This window comes from Perca fluviatilis, chromosome 24, assembly GCF_010015445.1.
Source record: "Perca fluviatilis chromosome 24, GENO_Pfluv_1.0, whole genome shotgun sequence".
In the NCBI taxonomy this organism is placed as follows: Eukaryota; Metazoa; Chordata; class Actinopteri; order Perciformes; family Percidae; genus Perca; species Perca fluviatilis.
Window position 1 is genome coordinate 2,608,680 of NC_053135.1, and position 21,246 is coordinate 2,629,925.

At 39.9% G+C, this 21,246-nt stretch overlaps 1 protein-coding gene and 1 long non-coding RNA gene across 5 annotated transcripts in view; one reads left to right on the forward strand and one right to left on the reverse strand.

The window, feature by feature from the left end:
• The window catches only part of LOC120554571 (inactive dipeptidyl peptidase 10-like), a 58,392-nt gene that overhangs the window by 19,670 nt on the left and 17,476 nt on the right, over positions 1–21,246 (forward strand). For 2 of the 4 annotated variants that reach the window (XM_039793528.1, XM_039793530.1), the window contains exons 2-7: positions 4,451–4,565; positions 4,667–4,762; positions 13,320–13,414; positions 16,578–16,652; positions 18,790–18,842; positions 18,943–19,024. In XM_039793528.1, the coding sequence (XP_039649462.1) occupies positions 4,451–4,565; positions 4,667–4,762; positions 13,320–13,414; positions 16,578–16,652; positions 18,790–18,842; positions 18,943–19,024 (516 nt within the window). Of the gene's footprint in view, positions 1–182; positions 309–4,450; positions 4,566–4,666; positions 4,763–13,319; positions 13,415–16,409; positions 16,453–16,577; positions 16,653–18,789; positions 18,843–18,942; positions 19,025–21,246 lie in introns of those variants that run through there. The other 2 variants (XM_039793529.1, XM_039793531.1) reach the window with 2 other exon arrangements.
• Positions 14,716–16,289, reverse strand: LOC120554573. Its single transcript, XR_005638516.1, has 5 exons — positions 16,193–16,289; positions 15,793–15,850; positions 15,481–15,683; positions 15,144–15,198; positions 14,716–14,833 (listed from the first exon to the last, which is right to left on the reverse strand). It is a non-coding gene; the product is annotated as an uncharacterized LOC120554573 (long non-coding RNA).

Genomic DNA, 21,246 nt, shown 5'->3' on the forward strand with positions numbered 1-21,246 from the left:
ATTCTCCCCCCACCCCACCCGACCCCAACCCCCTCCCCTCCTCTCGCAGCTATTGGTTTCAAAACCGAGAAAACAGTCGTGTGGTTGTTTTACAAGGAAGACAAACACTTAGAGAAACACTGATTATTTTGAAAGTCACACCGGAAGTCGTCCTTGTCGTGATTCCGTCCAGCCTGCCGCTCCTGCTGCTAAATTGCCGCGCCGACAGGTTCGGATGTTATTACCGGGAGAGCCGCAGATTCAGGTTGACAATGACAGCGTCCAAAGATCCGACCAAGAAGAAACCGAAAGAGGCGCAGCAGGATGAGGTACTCAATAACAAACGGAGAGAAACAGTTATTTCTATTCATTCAGCTGTGATGGGATAAATCTGCTCTGTGTGGACAGTCTTCCTCTGAAACATTTTGCAAGGACATCACGGGGAAACTATGGTTACTGGACACGCTGATGGTCGCTTAGAACAGGATTCAAATATATGTAGGGGAGATTATTGAAACACAAAATGCACTAAAGTAGGCTACAGCAAGGCCATTGATGATGTTCTCTGACTTGTGAGTCCTTATGTTGCATGCCAACATTGATTTAAGGGTTGTAAGTGTAGATTTGTTCCTGCTCGATGAATGCAATTAATGCACGGACTGTATATGAGAGTTACAGAAATCAGAATTGTTAAATTGCAGTTGCTCACAGTCAGATTAAACGTAAAAGTAAGAGTAAGAAAATAGCTAGTCAATAAGTGTATAAAAGTAGCATAGCCACAGTGCAAGAAATAAAAAAGTTAGGTAGAAGTAAAGTAAGATTAGGTTAAAAAAAATGATGTTGCTAAACAATGGATTGTAAAAATGTTATTGTAGTGCTGTATAAACATAAGTATAGTACAGTGTGAATATAAGTAGCAGCAGTGAATAAATAACAGATATTGCACATGTACATGTACATAATGGTTCAACAATATTTAGACTGAGACAGTCTGTGGAAGTGAAGGCTATATAACTCCATTTCCCCCCCACAATGGATAGTAAATCTTTGTTGTAAACTGAGTGAGTTTTATTATCTAAACTGTGCTGTTATCAGGCAGTAGTTCAGTCTCAGTAGTTCCCAATTGTCTGCGCAAAAGTTGTGATTTCTGTCTTCAGGAAGTCAGCTGCTGTTGGTGATTTTGGTGTTTGAGCAGGTGTGAGCTCTGAAGCTCTAGAATCTCATGTTGTGTGATGTGAGACTCAGATAGAGTCAGATAGAGGAAGAACTACTTGTAGTTGTACAATGTTATAGTGTAACTATAAAAATCCAGATATAGTTTACACATATGCACTATAAACAGTATAAATAGTACATAAAACATATAACTAGTTGAATATAGCTAACTGTATACTGTAATGAAAATAAAAAATAAAAATCAGCTGCAGGGAATCATTTAAAACTTAGATATAGTCTGACAATTAAATCGTTGATGGTGAGAATCCTAGTCATGTATTTTTTTGTTAATATTTTTGAATTTATGTGAATTTGTCTTCAGGATCTCTGCCTATATGATCATAACAAGGCACAATTTACACAATCGCAAATATTATTGAAATATTTGCAAGAAAATATATTGAGTCTCCTACAAGTGGTGTTGGAAGTTTTTTCATAAGGCAACAAGGCAATTGTGTTACATAAGATACAAAATGGCATTAAGACATAATAGTAGAGAAACAAGGCAATGTAAAGGAAATAGAGTAAAATAAAATAGTAGATACAAAGATGCTCAAATTGAATAAAACAGGATAACAAAAGTTATAGTGCAGTGCAAGATATGAATAAATGGTCCCAAATACTAAAAAACAAGTCTTCCCCAGTTCAGAGAGTAGTCAAACTCTTAGTATTTGAGTTTTATTTTGATACAAATAAACTTGCATTCTCTGTCTTTATACCTGGAAGTGTTCACCAGTTTCAATGTTTGCATTTAGTTTAAGATTTATAGTCCGTTTCTTTCTCTTTATTGGTTCGTCCAAATCGTGCTTATAAGGTGTTAATTCAATGTTATTGCTCTTTTTGGGATCCATTGCTTGTTGTGTTCCATTGGACTTTCTTTTATCCCATTTCTTAAAGCCAGAGATGTTATTCAGTAAAACTGGTTAAAATGTGATTTTGAGTTTTTCTTAAACCAGGGTTAGGTTTGTATTCGCAGGTCTAAAAAATGTTTTATGCCATATAATAGAAAGCCCTCCATCCTTTGTGTCTAAGATCTTTGACAGCCAAGTTGAAATAGCTTGTCAATGTCATTTTTAGTCCTACATATACATTTATTTATGTGTTTGTTCAAGTAAAAACCTGTCTGGATTTCTTTGAAACCTTCTCTTCTCTAGGTCATTCCATTTCTGTGTCTTTATCCTTTAACTCAACACACACACACACACACACACACACACACACACACACACACACACACACACACACACACACACACACACACACACACACACGCACGTAAACACAAACACTGACACACACACTCAATAGCCTCGCTTGTTTTACTTTCCACTGAAGTGAGTCTGATCAACAGACGGCGGTTGCAGTGAACTGTGTCAGCTAAAGCTTGCTTACACACACACACACACACACACACGCACACACACACACACACACAGTGTTAGTAGTGGGTAGAGCATTCTTTGCACACCACTGAGCCCTCGACTGCTCTCTGAGTATTAGTTCAACATCTCGCAGCTAATTCTCTGCATTCTCTGTGTGAGAGAGAGAGAGAGAGAGAGAGAGAGAGAGAGAGAGAGAGAGAGAGAGAGAGAGAGAGAGAGAGAGAGAGAGAGAATCTTAGTTTTATCCTCACCCAACAGTACATGTGATACAGATTGTTCTGGACACATTTGTGTCTCTTATCTTGATGATTATAATCTTTCAGTTGTCAGCACTGAAGTCAGAAGTCAGCACTATATAGGAGTAGTAGTACTGCATAGTGAATCTACATACATATGATGTCAAAGTTCTCCAACATTCATTACTGGCATACATTGTATTGTATCATATATTAAGTCTTTTGCACAGATTAAACAAAGGAGATACACCTTGTATCAGGGTCAGGCTAGTGGATTCGCCCTGTTTCCAGTCTTTGTATTTACAGCTGCTGGCTGTAGCTTCATATAGTGTGCAGACATGAGAGTGGTATCGAGCTTTTCATCTAACTCTCAGCAAGAAGAATATAAGTTCCATTAAATTGCAACTATTTTCTGATCGTCAAGAAAACGCAGGACGTTTGCAAGAGTCAAGATGTTTCTGTCTCTTCTCGAAACTTTTCCCGCCATAACAAATCATGTACCTTGAGAGCAACATGTGTTTCTTGTACGTCTCTACTTGTCTCTACAGTTTTACAAAGGAAACAAGTATTGCTGCTGCAAAAGTCAACATTAAGTCTGACACCTGAGTGGAAGAGGCTTCGCACTGTCTTCTTTGATGTATCACTCAGTCTTTTTCTCAAGCTCTGAAGAATGGTGAATTTAACACCATGTGACAGCTACCTATTACAGTTCCCTGCAGTGTCCCTGCTGGAAATCTCATCCAGTCCCCATGTCTTGCCAAATCCGGGGTTGAACTGAAAGCCCTTGTTGCGTCATTTTCTCTTTTTAAAGTCTGCAGGTAACTTTCATCATCCTAGCCGAGTGAAACGATGAGTCCAGAAAAATGATGTAACCCGGTAGCTACTCAACAGCCGGGTCAGAGAAGTCATCACGTAAAAAGATACAGTTTTGGACGTTCCAGAGTCTTTAAGAGCTTCATCTGAAAGGCTGAAAGTGTAAAATCAAAAGCTAGGATTATATTTTTCATGTCAAACCCAAGTGTTCTCTTTTTTTGTGCACAAAAAGCTCTATACTCCGATGGCTCTTTTTGGTAGATAATCACCGCTCTGTCTAGGCAGAGTGAGTGTAAGCTGCATAAGAGTCTGTCCAGTTATAAGACATCATTTCATCTGTAGGTTGATACTAGACTAACGAGTCTGCTTGAAACATCATGTTTTGTATCTTATATTCCATAAGAAACATGAAATCTCACCTTGTATTGTTCTGTTTATTATGACAATAGAAACAAAAATAGAAGCAGTAACCCTTACTTTGTATACTCCCTTTTACACATTCAGGAAAATACTAGTTTTTTTTTTATTTAAAAAAGAATTAGAAACAACACAGAGTCACCATGCACTCTGTCTGATTGGGGCTTTAGCGTGTTAGCGTGCTAACATTAGCTAATTAGCACATCTGGTGAAAAGCCTAAAACCAGAAGACTGGAAGTTGTCATAGCAGACGATTAATGCCCATGGTTTTAAATTGACAGCTGTCACATGTGAGTATAATGTATGTGTACGTCCACATACTTGTATAAGTTTGTAGTCGTATCCACTTATCTAAAGGTGTGGGATGCAGCAGTGCTAACGTGTTTGTGTTTGGGAATGTGCTTGCAGGAGTTTGTGGACGTCAGCCCCCCGCAGAGGAACTGGAAAGGCATCGCCATCTCCCTGCTGGTGATCGTGGCGGTCTGCTCGCTCATCACCATGTCTGTGGTCGTCCTCACGCCTGGTATGTCAGGCGTATGCTAATTTAGTGCTATCCACTCTTCAGTTTGTTATTTGGTGACAAAGCTGTAAGAATAGACTGGATTTGGCTGTGTTTCCTCCCAGCGGAGCTCCCCGGCAGCAGCAAGTCCAGGCTGACTGTGGCCGATCTGTACAAACCGGAGTTCACCGTCCACGACCCAGAGGCCACGTGGGTCAGCGGTGAGTACTGCAAAGATAGCTTTCCAGCGTCTTGTTTGTTGATCTGTACCGACTTTTTGACCCTGTTAATGCTTTTCGGACTTCGCCTCAGCCTTAACCTTTTAGTACTTTAGCCTGCCTGGATTTTTGCTTCAAGTAAAAGACATTTTGCTTCTATCTTTTTGCCCAATGAGTTGTGCTTTTGGGTTCCTTTGTCTCACATCCCTGACATTGCCACACATTCCTCTGCAAAATAGCCTCGGGAAGGAACTTGTTTTGATTGAACATGTGTACATTCAAAAGTAGTTTTAGTCGCGCGACAGAAAACTCAGATTGGACAGATAGTCTAGCTAGCTGTCTGGATTTACCCTGCAGAGATCTGAGGAGCAGTTAACCACAGTCCTCACAAATCCACCGGAGGTTAGAACGCCAACACAAAGAAAGGGGAAGGGTACGGACATCAGGCCGAACCTCCGGTGACATCTGAACAATCCCGGAAATGAAACGTTGTCAAAATACTGTAGACTACTGCAAAGATAACAAACATGCAAACTGAGGACAAACATGCAAACTGATAGCACTTTTAAGTAGCCCAACCTTTCCTGAAAACAATAATACAATATATGGGGACTCTGCTAAAAGCTTTTATGAGATTTAAATCAAGGAACCCTGGATATACTACACTTCCCAGAATCCATTTGAACAGCAGTCTCCAGAAAACGGCTGTGAACATTTTGCATTCAGCTGTAAGCAAACTTGGAGAGTGAAGACAATAGCAAAGAAAGGAGGGGGGAGAGATGGAGGTCACGTAGCTCAGGAGGAGAATCTGGAGGTGAGGACACAACAGTGGTGGTGATGGAACAGAGGAGAACAAAACAGTGTGACTTTGAGAAGGAAGTAACGGGGGTGACATCTGTGAGACATGGTTTGGTATTTTTATCTTCTACAAAATATGTGCTCTTTTCTCAGGTGTTCAGATCGGATGGAACAGTTTCAGGTTGGACATCTGGCTTGAAATCAGTGGGGTTTTACCATCTTTACACTCATTTCTTAATGAGACCTGCTGCTTGTAAAGGTTCATTATTTTCTCTGGACTTTATTGAAAAAACAATTCAAAGAATGTCATCTAAATGTTGTATTAGAATCAGTTTAGGTTAATTGTTCCCCTCTCTAACTATAAAGATCATTTAAAACTGTTTCCATCCTTTTAGTGCTAGACGGCACTGCGCATATGAGTTTAATAAAAATTCATCAAACCCCAGGTAGATATGATGTTCCTACCAGGGGAGGAAAAACAAGTTCTTTGGGTAAAAAGTGCACAGCACTGTGGGAAGTGCATTAATAGAATATGAGAATCTCTCCACCTGAGGTTTCACTGCATGCGGGCATTATTAACTCAGTGTATATTACAAACATTTATTCCCAAAGATCATCTTCTGCAAAAGGAGCTGGTAACGCTGCAACGTCGAAGGATTCCTGATAATCTCATATAGAAGGTAATAAAACCTGCTTTGTCATGTTCCGCAAATGAATTCCCTCACTCAAATGATACATTAAAAACTAAAAATGCAAACAATTTAGATTAAAACCTCAACTTAAATGAGAATAAAGTGAACACGACACCCTATTTCTTAAACATCTCTCTGTTATTCATCACTTCACATGCACACAGTGCGTAAACACATACACTCCCGCTGACCTTCATATTCAAACACAGATGGCCTCACAGTGTCATGTTGAATCAACAGTACAACAGCCTGCAGTGACTCAGGGTCAAACATCCTCCCACCCTGTGATAAACCATATTCGAGCAAGAATTCTAACACATAATTATAATAATACTAATACAGTGCTTATTGGTAACAGTGTGTAATGGCCACAGGTTAAAGACTTTAAACTAGAGCCTGTATGTCTTGCATCAGCGCTACATACACATTTAGTCCTTAATTAGATTAAATGAAATATTAAATCCCAGCCATTAGAATATTAAAAGCCAGCCGGTACAGATAAATCTATAACAGGGAGTTGAATGAGAATGAGCTGGATAATCTCATCTTTTCTGGTAAATTATTCCTGAGTCACTTCAGCTCCTGCAGATACAAACGCACAGCGTGCATAAAAAGTTCTCAATAAAATCTTTTAATCAGCCCTACATTTCACTGGAAGCCAGAAGAGTTAGAATACTGCATTACAATAGCAGAACTGAGATAAACCTGTGTATTATTGTACTTGCACCTGGAGATAATGCACCATAAACTGTATCCCTTTTTCTCGTTTGTGATCCTGCTAACTTCCCTCCCCGAAGATGTCCATATTTCTTGTACATTTAGAATATAAGTCCTTTTGCAAACATATTTTGGTATTTAATAAGCATTTGTATTTAATTACTATACTACTAAACACCATCTTGTATCTGTACTTCCTTAGAAGTAGAGCAGCTAGAAAACCGAGCTTGCTAAGTATATGAATTTAAGTTTAGCGACCATGTCTCCTAGAAATTATCATCTTATACATAACTAATTTGCAACAGCAAATTTCTTTTGGAAATACCTTTTTAAGATTTTCTGAGACTCTCCTCTCCCGGAAAACGCTCCCATAAGTCGTTTGTTTTAAGTAGCAAATAGGACTTATATTAACGTTTATAGTGGCGGCGAACAAGTAAGGTGACGAACAATAAGAGCGTCAAATTGGTCGGGGTGGAGGATGGGTCAAAACACAGGACTTTCCCCCAGGAGACCAGGGTTAGGGTCCCGTTTGAAAATAAAAGTTTACAGGGAGTTTTTTTTTAACGTTACAGAACTAACGGAACAATGTCACGTTCTGTTTGTCATATGCATAGCCGGAATTTGAAAAATGTAACAGATGATTTGAATCCAAACCGCAATCTTTATCTTAACTTAACTCAGTAGTTTTTGTGCCTAAATGTAACCAAACTGCGAACCTTTCCACAAAACAGCGACCGTTCTCTGGTTTAAATATGAGGATGGAAACCGCTCCTGTAGGTTGTATTTCCTGCCACTGCCTGGGGCGCTAATTTATGAAACGCATCATTAGAGGGGAGGAATAAACGACCTATATCATCGTATGGTTTGGAGGATTGTCTGCACGTTAAATAGATGTCATCTAACGTTAACGGCAGCAGTAAATTCACAGCTCTCCAATCATTTTTTTCCTCACAGCAGGAGAAATGTTGCTTCCACTTGAGTTCACTGACCTTTCTCCTCCCCAGTCTTCCTCCAGGCCACATCGCCAACACCTCCTCATTACGTTTCCTTCACGTGTTTCATAAGATGGAGGTGTTACAGCACAGGCCTTGATCTGTGACTGAGAGCATCATTCCTCCACGTTTCCCTATTCAAATCCAAATGTGGAGAATCTGAAATGTGTGTCTTGTTTAACTGGCATCTTGACAGCGTGACAGATTGTGTTTGCATTCGAGCTGGGAGAAGAATAAAAATAGCTCGAGGAAGAAAGAGAGGAAAAATAGCGGCTATACAGCTGAAGGAGCTGAACAGAAAGACGGTTTGTTGACATGACAGCGCAATTACAACTTTATGGTATATGGTAAATTCAGGGACGTGGGTGACTAAATATATCCACAACACCTTTCTGGAGACTTGCAGGGACTGACAGAAGGACAGAGGTGGAGGGGGAAAGTGAGAGAGGCTTTCCAGCTCCGGGTAGGGAACAGAGATCCACCGCCTGCTGCGTCCCGCGCTTCCACAGGGAGATAATACTAATGACTAGTCCTGTGGCCTGTGGCTACTCATTATGGGCTTCTATTGGGACGGCCTCTATCTCTCACACACACACACACACACACACACACACACACACACACACACACACACACACACACACACACACACACAAATGTGCTAGTGAGGACCTTATTTTACTCCCTAAAGGCAGGGACATACATTTGAACTTTAAAGGGATTTCCGATCAGAGGTTATCATCTGATTCTGTAGTTTCCCACAGTTTTAGGGATCTTTATTAGCATCTTTAAGATCACTGTTTTGGTATACCGCTCTCATAGCTAATTTTCGGTAGGGCTGCATCTAACGATTACTTTCATATTTGATTAATCTGTCAATTATTTTCTTGATTAATCAATAGTTGTTTGGTCTATAAAATGGCAGAAAATGGTGAAAAATTACGTCCTCAAATGTCTCGTTTTGTTCACAACCTAAATATATATTTGGTTTACTGTCACAGAGGAGATAGAAAATATCTACATTTGAGAGAATTTTTTACTTTTTTCAATTCACAACTAATCCATTACTTGATCAATCTTTGCAGCTCTAATTTTCAGTCCACAGCAGGCAGCTATTTTCAGCAAAGAAAATCTTTTCACTACCTGCTCAGCACCAAATTCCAGACGGACATAGCAGAGCATTTAGCAGCTAAAGAGCAGCTGGCTTCATATTTAATAAACAGACATGAGAGTGGAATCGATCAAGCAAAGAAATGTTCGTCTAAACATCCTAGCACAACTTTTACTTAATATATTGTTAGTGTGCAAATCAGGTTTTTGGACAGAAGTTCAATCATTAGTTATGTGATGGATTGACTGTATATTGTTCGGTAGCTGTTAGCTGAGGTCTGTATTACATCACCTGGGAGAGTGAGGAGTGACTTGTTTTGTACCACAATAATGGGTTTTTCAACCCAACAGGGTCAGCTGTCCCATTATTAGCTGTTTTATTGAGATTGATGATGAAGTTGGGAAATTACCGGCTGACATGTTGTGCGGTGTAAATCTAATGTAGAGCGGGTGTGATGAGAGCCGAGAGCCCGAGTAGACGAGCATGTCTGGGATGAATTTACTGTGCTGGGCCTCCTGAAGGTGTTGCGGGTGTAATTCAAACATGTCTGTAATGGAAATTGCTTTCTTGACAACCTCCAACTCATTTCCTCTTCTCTCCTCTAACATCCGAGTCCGGCGTCAATAGCTGCTCACCCCTAATTTAACAGCACAAGAGACACTTAGAGAAGAGAGGCAGGGAACCTCAGAACACTTCAGAAAGACAAAATAATATGAGACAAAATTAGGACACGAGATTGCAGCTCCTTGAGTTTAAACAAGGGCTGAATATAATGAGGATTATATTCCCAAAACCAGTCAGGAAAACCAGAGCTAAACAATCAAACGTCAACGCTCAAATCTTTTTCCTGACCGCTCACAGCACGTTCCTCCAGTTCCTCCTTTGAGTGAAATTCAGCACAGATGAGTGATGAATGCAAATAAAAAAGATTGATCAGATCCGGGGGAATTGGTCGCATAAAGTATGTTATTATAAAGTATTTTCATTGTTTCCTGCATGCAGGATGTGTGTTTGAACACCTGATTTTGTTTTTAGTTTGACAGTTAATTGACTTTCGTGCCATGAGTTATACAGGATGTGTATTTGGTAAATATGAAGCTACATCCGGTAGCCGGTTAGCTTAGCTTAGCACAAAGACTAGAAACAGGAGGCAACAAAGGTCCAAAGGTAAAAAGCTTCACTAATGCACCGAGAGCTGAAAGGGAAACTTAGCATGATTATGTTGTTGAATTTATAAAATTAAAAGTGATGGAAATATACAATATGCTTGACTACAAGCTTTTATTTGTCTACTATGAAGACAGAAATCAACAAAACAGAACCATATGTCTCGCTGTGGAGACGCTGCAGGCCTTTGTGGAGTGCAGTGCAGAAACATTGTCAGTATTTGATTCTGCTCTCTGTGCGTAGTTTTGATGATGCAAGATTTTCTTGCATCATCATTATCTTTATAGACGCTAGACTGACTTTTGAACCATATAATCATCTCTCTCATTGCTTATATCTATTTTGACATTCCTATATGTTGCAGTGAATTATTCATGTGTATTCCTAATGTTAAGTAGAGCTTGTTGATATCTGATTAAGCCGTGGATGAAGATATCAACCAGGTACTTACACAAGAGAGAAAGAGAGTGTGTGTGTGTGTGTCCAATCAGAGGTTGGTTGAGTGCTTCACGCTGCTTGGCTTGTCATGTATATGATTGCTAATGAGGTTTGCACAAGCAATAGGCTACATATTTAGCAGTGACCCATATGAGTAAAACATGAATAATGCATTCTGTATGATTAGGTTATGTAAAATATGTGGAAATAAGAAGCAAAATAGCAAGTCCAGAGTCCTTTCTACAATCCCATAACTCTATTACAGATACACAGGGGATTCCAGAAAGACACTGTGTGGCCAAAAGTATGCAGACAACCAAACATTACAAGCAACAACTCATTCCAAAACCATGTGCGTTAGTTTTCCAGTGTTGGGAGTGATGCCACTGGATGTTTAAAAGAAAGAAAATTGAGGTTTAAGACTAAAGGTTTTGACATTTTTTAAAGATCAATATCATTTAAAAGAAATCCTCTAAACTGGCATCCTTCACATGAACCTCACCATCATTTCTTCATATTTACTTTTAGTAACACTTCTTTTATCAATGCACATTCAGCCTGAAAAGCTGCCTGTTCTCATGCAGCAGTGAGTGGTTTCCTCCCCTGTAATCAGCCACAAATTCACTCCAAATGAGTTTCAGGAGTTCATGAGAGAGGAGGCACAGCTGCTTCTGGTTCAGTTTGATGAGGACGTTCACAATTTGAAACGGTGTGGACTCCAGAATTTAAAGTCAGACATTCCATACTTCTAGAACAAGCTTGGAAGTAAAGGAGATGCACTTTAATCTTTTTGTGTGCGCGTGCGTTTGTCTTTGTTGTTGTGTAGGAGGTGAATTAATGTGACTTTTGGTCTGGATGGTGTCACTATGACCTATAAGACAAACCCAGGCCTGTGTGTGTCTCTCCTTTGTCTCCTCACGGGGTGTCTGACAGTGTCCCCCGTACATATGGAAAATGTAACTCTGTGGAGAGATAGCCTCGATACGATAGAGAGCTTTCGGTTACAAGGTAACCTTGGTGAAGAGCCTATCTCTACAGCGCAAGGCCACTCGATCAATGTTAATCAGTGAGCCCATGCACACCTGGGCCTTTTCTGCCCTGGCATGGGCCATGCAGTGGTGTCTCTTAAAGTGATATCCACATCAACTGCCCCAGTGGGTCAATCCCCTGTACATTTGGAATATGTAACTGTGGAGAGATAGTCTGTTCACTCAGAAAACCGCTGTTACCTTGGAACCGAACGGTAGCATAGCTGTGTGTGTGGCTGTGAAATACAAATGTTCCCAGTGGACAGGCTGCCGAGTTCAGAGCGATGGCTAATGAGATGACAGAATCCCCAGTGTAACAGAAATCAGAGAGCGGGGGGGGGGGGGCGGAGAGAGAAAAGAGAAGTCTTTTTCTCCTTTAGTCCAAGCTGCAGCTGCTTCCTGTTTAGAAAGAGAATAATTCCCCACGGGAATAACATTATAATCATATGTCTGACCCATCCTGCTGATTGATGTCCTTTTCAATTTACACATTGAGGCAATCAAGTCCTTAGAGGCTACTGGGAGATATTGTGGAAACCAGGATCTAACTCCACATTACTTCTTCTCGTTAGACACGGGAATCGGCGCGTTAGTGGCAGTTTCAATCATTTAAACACAAGGAATAACTGTTACATGGATTTATTTCCATTAATATGGTGCACAATTAGCCAATTGTCTATAGTTTGTTGCAGTAAAACATCCTATCTTGTAATTTATCCTGGTTTAACTTTAAGTTATGAATTATCCCCACACAGGTGTTTCTTATTCTGTCTAATTAGACCCGTTTGGCTGGCAGATAACCAAGTAGACAATAACCTGACACATTTGTTTCCAAGAGACTATTGTTGTACAGACATTCAGAGCAGGATAATACATTTTGTATATATATGTACATCGTTCTCTACCTTCCTTCAGCACTGCCAAGAGGAGAGTCAGAAGACAAGTTTAAGTGTCAAAGTTCAAAAAAAATTAACTCGACATGAAAGCCACGTGCAAATGTACTTCATCTCTGCAAGAGAATCCAATTCCTTCTGACATTTTGAGGTCATAAATGCTCTGACCAGATCCTAATGTATAATTCCCAAAATAACTCCACTCATCTTCAACCAGAGCAGAAGTCTAATCAGCCAAAATCAGTGAAAACACCTGTGTGAAAGTCCTCCATCAATTAAAAGAAAAAACATGTATTCACGATTTAGGTTCCCGGGAGTTCGCTTCTCACCTTGGAAGCTATTTTATGAAGTTCAAGTCATGGATCTATCTGGGCTTTTTGGTCACCTTTCTATATATGAAAAATTAAAAAAAAATAAAACTTACTTGGGAACAGTTAATTTAGACATTTTTTACATGTGAGGAAAATATTAGTCATAACCTCAGTTTTCATTCCTATGTACGTTCCCTAAAAGGCTTTCAAACTTCAAGTCAACCATAAGCAACTCTAACAAGCTGAATTAATTCCACCTGTTCCAGCTTAGCTCTCTGCAGCTCTACAGAGATCTCAGCCTCTTATGTTGGTACAGAACGCTTTATTTGCACATATAGGGAGTTGACATTTGCTTTTATATTTGACAGGTCAGTTTGGTTGTTCTGATCTGCCGCCTGTGTTTGCTCTCTCAGATTCAGAGGTGGTGTACAGGAACCGGGACGGTCACGTCATCAAGTTCAACTTCGCCTCCAACGAGACAGAAGTCATTCTGACCAACAGCACGTTTGTATGTTTTTGACCCCAATTTTTAAATCTTTAACAACTACTACATAATTTGTTGTGGCAGAGCAGTTACTGTAATGTAAGCAATTTTGCATCAGTTTTAGCTGATGCATTAACATGTTTGTCTTGCAATCAGGCGTAAAATGGAATGCACACAGGCTTGAACATACACTATAACACAATATAAGTTAAACGTTTACCAAAATCTACCACAAGCCCCGTATGTACCCATTTGAGGCTATAAAAACTTTTCAATACTGAGATATTCTGCAACTTTTGATGCAGGATTGTTGGCATTCTAGGTACATGCAAAACCCTGAAGTTTCCTCAGGTTGTTACAAAATGAAAAAGTACTCCAATTACTGTAAAAACACATTCAACGCCTCAAGAGCCCAAAATATATTTTCTAGCCTGCATTTTTTTATGAGGGGCTTCGTAGAGAAGACATGTTCTGTGCATAAGGGACTAGGCCTCCTAAGATTGCTGCTGGCCTCAACACTTTAAAAACATATCTTCCAGTCTGTCCGGTGTGATTGGATCCCCAGAGGCTGCAGGAAACATGTCAGAGCTAGCAGCGCCTCACTTTCCTGCAGACTCACAATATAATATCCTGCTGAGGAATGGACCAAGAGCTCTGGCTTTAAGGTCCCTAAATCTGCTCAACTCAACATCAGCGCTGTCAACAGGAAGACAGCTATTCACTTTCAAATATGATTCAAGATTAGGGTTTAGCTGCTTGTGCACTCAAATCACTGAATAGTCAGTCAGATGATCACATCTACGTTTCAATTGCCTGGTTGTGAACCAATGTCAGTATGTAATTAGATTATCCTTTGAATGCTTTACATTTTGCTGTAATCCAATCAGGAATGTTTATTTGAAACTGGCCCAATGCAAAATTTTGCCAATTGCATCATTTTGTATTACTTTTATTCTCTCCCCTTCTGTGAATCCTATTGTTTGATAAACAAAGGGTTTGGGCGCTGTTCCTTTTGCAGAATTGTTATGGTTGCATAAGGGGATTTGATGAGGATTCTGGCCCTGCGGTAAGCTTGTCAAACTACGCAAACAAAATTAAAAAGCAGAGGTAGCCTCAGTTAGGAAGTCACTTGCTATCAGCAGTAAAATCCACAACCAGAAAATAGCTAAATTAATGAACCGCATTGTACAAAAACCATCAAAAGAATCTTAAGACTGTAGGACTTAAACAGAATTTTTTAATGAGGCATTGTTTTTGGTCTGAGTAATAGTTGTCTCACTGCAAAACATTTCTCAAACGTCATCCATAGAAACCTAGTCCACCTCATCCTCTCCAAAAATGTCAAAAGCTGCCGTGGCTCCCTCGTGGTTTTATGGCCTTTAGTTGTGAGATTAGTTTCTGCCTGCTGTGTGTTCTGCATTGTCATGGTGATGAAAGCTGGAACTATGAACAATGTAAGCAGACACAAAAGAGCAATCATAACCTGTCAAGTATCAATCAGTTCACATGGAGAATCACTCTTTGTTTTAGTCTTCTCAGAAATTATTCAAATCTGTTTACTTTTATGCAATTTGCAACAGTTTCAATAGGTCTTCAGCATCATGTTGACTTTTCCTCTGGCGCCAGATTAGCAGTTTTTTAGGGAATGGTTGTCAACTATTGATGGATTGCGATGAAATTCAGGAAAACAAAACCACACAAGTCCTCACAGCAAAACTGCAGTGTATAATCACATCCCCATGCAATTACTCACATGCAACAGTGAAGGAACCTCACCACGGCTGCCTGGCTCCCAACAAGATGGCACCCTGCTCTGAAAGACATTAACTAAACGTTAACCCAGTTAGTTACACAAATAAGCAAAGACAACTCCCAAAAAGCAAGAAAGGGGCAGTACAATTAATGTAAGTCAAACCTAAACTAAATGGACACAAGCTAAAGACAAAAATAAGGTAACTAAGGGGCAAGCCAGAACTAAACCAAACATTAAAGGGGGAAACTACTTGGAAAGGAACAAAATTAATTCAATCAGGAGAGACTGTTGCAGATATGCAAAGATTTATTGTACATGTGCAGAATAAGAAATGTACAGAGTCTTTGGGATTAGACGCAATCATTAACATATTTTAAAGGGGTAGAGAAGCCAGACATATTCCCCCCCGATGGAGCCTAGACACTGGTGATGGTGGACAGGGAACCCAGAGACCAAACGAAGGAGCGGTCCGCTGCAAAGGGACCCAGGAAGCCGTGGTTGACGATGCCCGCAGGTGGAAGGGGAGGGTTGCACGTTTGACTGAAAACACAGCGGATAGCAAGGAGAGAGACATTTAAACCTGACAGTCATGCTGTGATTAACATTAATTTCGTGGCCGATTTTGATTGGTTTACTGAAAAGTGAACACCTCTTAACAGCTGAATAGTTTCAGGGAGACTGATGATTGAAGTCATTTAGAAGGCTTCCTGAAAAAAATTTGCACAGAGCTTCATTAGGGCAAAACTAAACGGAGCAAAACTAAGTAAAAATTAGGGCAAGAAAACACCAAAAGGCAAAACAGCAATAAGTAGTCAGGAGGAATCTGAAAATGAGAATACAATTAACCAGGCTCACCTTCACTATATATATTAAAATTCCATTTACAATCTTGAACTTACTCATCACCACTGAGATGGGACATCAAGGAAACAAATCACCTTCCCAGGGCAGGAGGGGCAACAGAGTTTTCTAGCAGCACTTTAAACAAAGAGGTGAATAACCCCAAACTCTTTGACTTGGAAATACACATAAAAAGGGTCTTCACATACCTTGGTGCAACAAACACTAGCCACAACCACAGCAGGGACAGATCAGGAAGCAAAGACATGACAAAGGGGCACAGGTGCCTTATGTAGCCTAGCCTTGATTAGGGGGTTGGCCATGGGAGGGGTCAGGCCAAGGCTGCATTCAATTCCACTACACATGTACCTGCACTAAGGGAAGCCTTCCCCACTACGCATAATTGTTCATGTATCTACTCATCATTTACTTTATTGCATTATAATGTATTTGCTGACAAGAGGTTAATGTATGCTACTCACTTACTTACTTTAGCAGTTCCTTTTGTCAATATACATCCTCAACGGGTTAGAAAAGTCTAAAAAGAAAAGTGTTAAATCTAAAAATGGTTCTGCTCATTATTTTCTTTGTCAGGTGGCCTTCAAGGTGGTAAAGTACTCGCTCTCTGCAGATCTGAAGTACGCGCTCTTCGCCTACGATGTCAAACAGGTGAGTTTCAAATTGAAATGTATCCCTAAAATCAAAAAAATCACTGGAACATTTAAATATTAAAGATCACAGCAGCGTTGGTGTTTCTTTTTATTTTATTTGTGACCACACAATTAGAGTTGTGGGTCATCCTTAACATCACCAGTTCTTTCTGCTTTTTATTTATTTCCTGGCAGCTTGTTATTTGAATCATACTGCTGTGCAATACCCAAGGGAGCTGTCACTCACTTATTTTCATGCTCACACACAAGCTCTGTCTGTGTATCTTCACGTTTGCTTGATTTTATTCACATGTATGCTCCTTTGTTCTCTGAAGAGCACTTTGGTGCTCTCTGTTTCTTAAAATTGGAATTGACTAGAATGAAAAAGATTAGCTTTTTGCCTTTGCGTGATTCGGATAATTCAGAGTCTGAGGCTAGACCGTGCACACATCAGCAGTTGGGGAAGCATGAATTCTTCACACGCACAAACCAAATTGCACCACCTGCACCGAACAGGTGTGAATTTATTTGTGTTTCTGTTTTGTTAGCCTTTGTGTGTGCGTGTGTGTGTGCGTGCATGCGGTTTTGTGCATTTTCACTTGTTTCTGGGTATTTAGTGTTTTTTTCTGTGTTTTAACATCATCCCCGGTGTGCTTTTTCTTCTCTCCAGTCAAGGCTCTAGAATTGATTTTTTTTTTAGATTTGTTTGCAAACAGATGCATCCAGACTCCGGTTCAGAGACCAGACGAGGACATCTGCGTGTCCTGCAGTATATTCTGGAATATCAAATTGGTTTCGGGGTCACTTAATGAGACTAATGCGTTTTTGACATAAAAAAAAAAAGGTGCACCTCGATAGAAACATTGCTTTCTTCTGCATTATTTTCTGCACACTTCACTCCTCTTCTGCATATTAATGCTTAACTGATTGCACTAGTTTTATTTGTTGCCAGGGCAACGTGAAATCCCCTTGAGGTACGAATAACATAATTTACTGAGATTTTTAGTTGCTCTTGATTGAATTTGTTTCATTTAATGCACCATTGTTGATCATATTGTTGTATAAATGATACATGACACATCTTTCCATTTGATGTAATGGAGTCTTAATATTTATTCAGTGTAAACCTCATTTGGCTTTCATGCAGAGCTGGACCAAGCTGATACAGAATATATATGATACCGTCCGACAAAGTGGAATAAGAGGATTCTTTTCAATCTCAAAGCTTCTTTTGGGAATAAAAAGGAGCACTGGATGTTAAGGGGTTTTAGAGTATTTATCCTTTTGAGAAATCAACCTTCTTTCACACATCTGAATGGAGAGCACGCTCCGAACCAGTCAGAGCTCCGTCTGGTCTAAATGTCTAAAAGCACTCATGTGCAGTAGCTCTGTATACCAATAGACTGATAGTTAAGCATCCATTTACCCAGCAGGAGAAACATCTCAAATCAATTAACGATTCAAGAGGTATACAATAAAACTACTCCTAAAGAGAAGGAAACAATAACACATCAATTGTATCCAAAGAGAAACCTTGAAGTACTATGACAAAAATGTATCATAGAAATCCTGCGTTACAAAGAAGAAGGCATCATTTACAAATAGTGGCAGGAAAAGACACGACTTATCAAGTGGTATTATGGGAAGGATGCCGTTTTTTTTTTTTTTTTGGGAGTTGGGGTCATGCCTTGGAACTAATGGTCACGGTATCTCGACTTCTGCTGCACTAATTTAATTTAATCTAATCTGTCTCTTGCAAGTACCCCCACTTTATGGAAGTTTAATACAGATGTGTTGTAATAAGTCACTTAAAATCTGCAGACATGACTTTACTTGAGAAGCTTGAGACTTTACGTGACGCTCCAGACACAAACAGCAATTAGACCTAGTATATATTTTACTTTTTTTTTAAATCAAAATATCTGTAAATGTATAACTATAAAGTTAAAAAGAATTTTGTTTTTTTGATAAATGACGCAAAGAGAAATGAGTTTCTGTTGTAGCTGTCTTGTTATTTCCCTGCTTTTGTTAGTTATGAGCTGCTCTAGTGTCCTCATGTGGATGCCTTGAGTTTCATATTTCTCGTTGTTTTCTTGACTTAAGATATGACTGACATCTTTGTTTGCGTTACGTGATGAGGTGAACTGTCGTTGCAGATGTACAGATATTCATACACGGCGTCTTACATCGTTTACAACATCTACACCAGGTGAGCATGCTCTTGGCTTCACCTGATGCATGCACATGGTGACATTCAGAAACAGATGGTGGTTGTTAATGGTGTGTGCGTGTGCGTGTGTGTGTGTCAGGGAGGTATGGGAGCTAAACCCTCCGGAGGTTCACAACGCGGTGCTCCAACACGCAGCTTGGGGAAGACAAGGCCAACAGCTGGTAAGGCTGTTTGTTTATGTGATTCTTTCTTTTGCTTCTCCAACTTTTTCTCTCCTCGCTGTCTTTATATAAATTCATCCCGCCTCGTCTCCCCGGAGGGATTTCTTCTTCTTTCAGTTTTTACCGTATAGGCTCTGTTAACATCCTCGCCGTGCTGTGTTGGTCTGTTTTTCAGTGTGCCTAATTCCAGCTGTGCCACTTTCTACATTACATTAGCCTCAGCATGCCTCTTACACTCATGAGTGAGGACTTTTCTGTTGAGCCAATATAGTGTAGGTGACATAGTCCTTTTTATAATAATTTCCTAGAAAGGCTCACTTGGAAGAAGTCTTCTGGAAAATGAAGACCAAGTCCAATAAAACACCCATGCTAATTATTTTTTATAATATTCTTTGATTTGTAGTCTATTGGCAATACTTCTAATCCATTAATACTGGGAAACTTTTTAATCTTCGAAAATTGCATCCTCAGGGAAGAATGAGAATTCGTGCATTTATAGTTGTTTAAAGGTCCTATGACATGGTGCTTTTTGAAATGCTTTTATATAGACCTTAGTGGTCCCCTAATACTGTATCTGAAGTCTCTTTTATATAGACCTTAGTGGTCCCCTAATACTGTATCTGAAGTCTCTTTTATATAGACCTTAGTGGTCCCCTAATACTGTATCTGAAGTCTCTTTTATATAGACCTTAGTGGTCCCCTAATACTGTATCTGAAGTCTCTTTTATATAGACCTTAGTGGTCCCCTAATACTGTATCTGAAGTCTCCTTTATATAGACCTTAGTGGTCCCCTAATACTGTATCTGAAGTCTCTTTTATATAGACCTTAGTGGTCCCCTAATACTGTATCTGAAGTCTCTTTTATATAGACCTTAGTGGTCCCCTAATACTGTATCTGAAGTCTCTTTTATATAGACCTTAGTGGTCCCCTAATACTGTATCTGAAGTCTCTTTTATATAGACCTTAGTGGTCCCCTAATACTGTATCTGAAGTCTCTTTTATATAGGCCTTAGTGGTCCCCTAATACTGTATCTGACGTCTCTTTTATATAGACCTTAGTGGTCCCCTAATACTGTATCTGAAGTCTCTTTTATATAGGCCTTAGTGGTCCCCTAATACTGTATCTGACGTCTCTTTTATATAGACCTTAGTGGTCCCCTGATACTGTATCTGAAGTCTCTTTTATATAGACCTTAGTGGTCCCCTAATACTGTATCTGACGTCTCTTTTTATATAGACCTTAGTGGTCCCCTAATACTGTATCTGAAGTCTCTTTTATATAGGCCTTAGTGGTCCCCTGATACTGTATCTGAAGTCTCTTTTATATAGACCTTAGTGGTCCCCTGATACTGTATCTGAAGTCTCTTTTATATAGGCCTTAGTGGTCCCCTAATACTGTATCTGACGTCTCTTTTTATATAGACCTTAGTGGTCCCCTAATACTGTATCTGAAGTCTCTTTTATATAGACCTTAGTGGTCCCCTGATACTGTATCTGAAGTCTCTTTTATATAGGCCTTAGTGGTCCCCTGATACTGTATCTGAAGTCTCTTTTATATAGGCCTTAGTGGTCCCCTAATACTGTATCTGAAGTCTCTTTTATATAGACCTTAGTGGTCCCCTGATACTGTATCTGAAGTCTCTTTTATATAGGCCTTAGTGGTCCCCTAATACTGTATCTGACGTCTCTTTTTATATAGACCTTAGTGGTCCCCTAATACTGTATCTGAAGTCTCTTTTATATAGACCTTAGTGGTCCCCTGATACTGTATCTGAAGTCTCTTTTATATAGGCCTTAGTGGTCCCCTGATACTGTATCTGAAGTCTCTTTTATATAGACCTTAGTGGTCCCCCAATACTGTATCTGAAGTCTCTTTCCCGAAATTCAGCCTTGGTCCAGAATTACAGCCACTAGAGCCAGTCCCACAATGAGCTTTCCTTAGGATGTGCCATTTCTGTGTCTGTAGCTATAGAGGAGGAGAGAGGGGGGGGCAAGGTGGAGGAGGTAACCTTGCTCCTTATGACCTCATAAGGAGCAAGATTCCAGATCGGCCGAACTGAGCTTTCATTTTCTCAAAGGCAGAGCAGGATACCCAGGGCTCGGTTTACACCTATCACCATTTCTAGCCACTGGGGGCCATAGGCAGGCTGGGGGAACGCATATTAATGTTACAAAAACCTCATAAAGTGACATTTTCATGCCATGGGACCTTTAATAAAA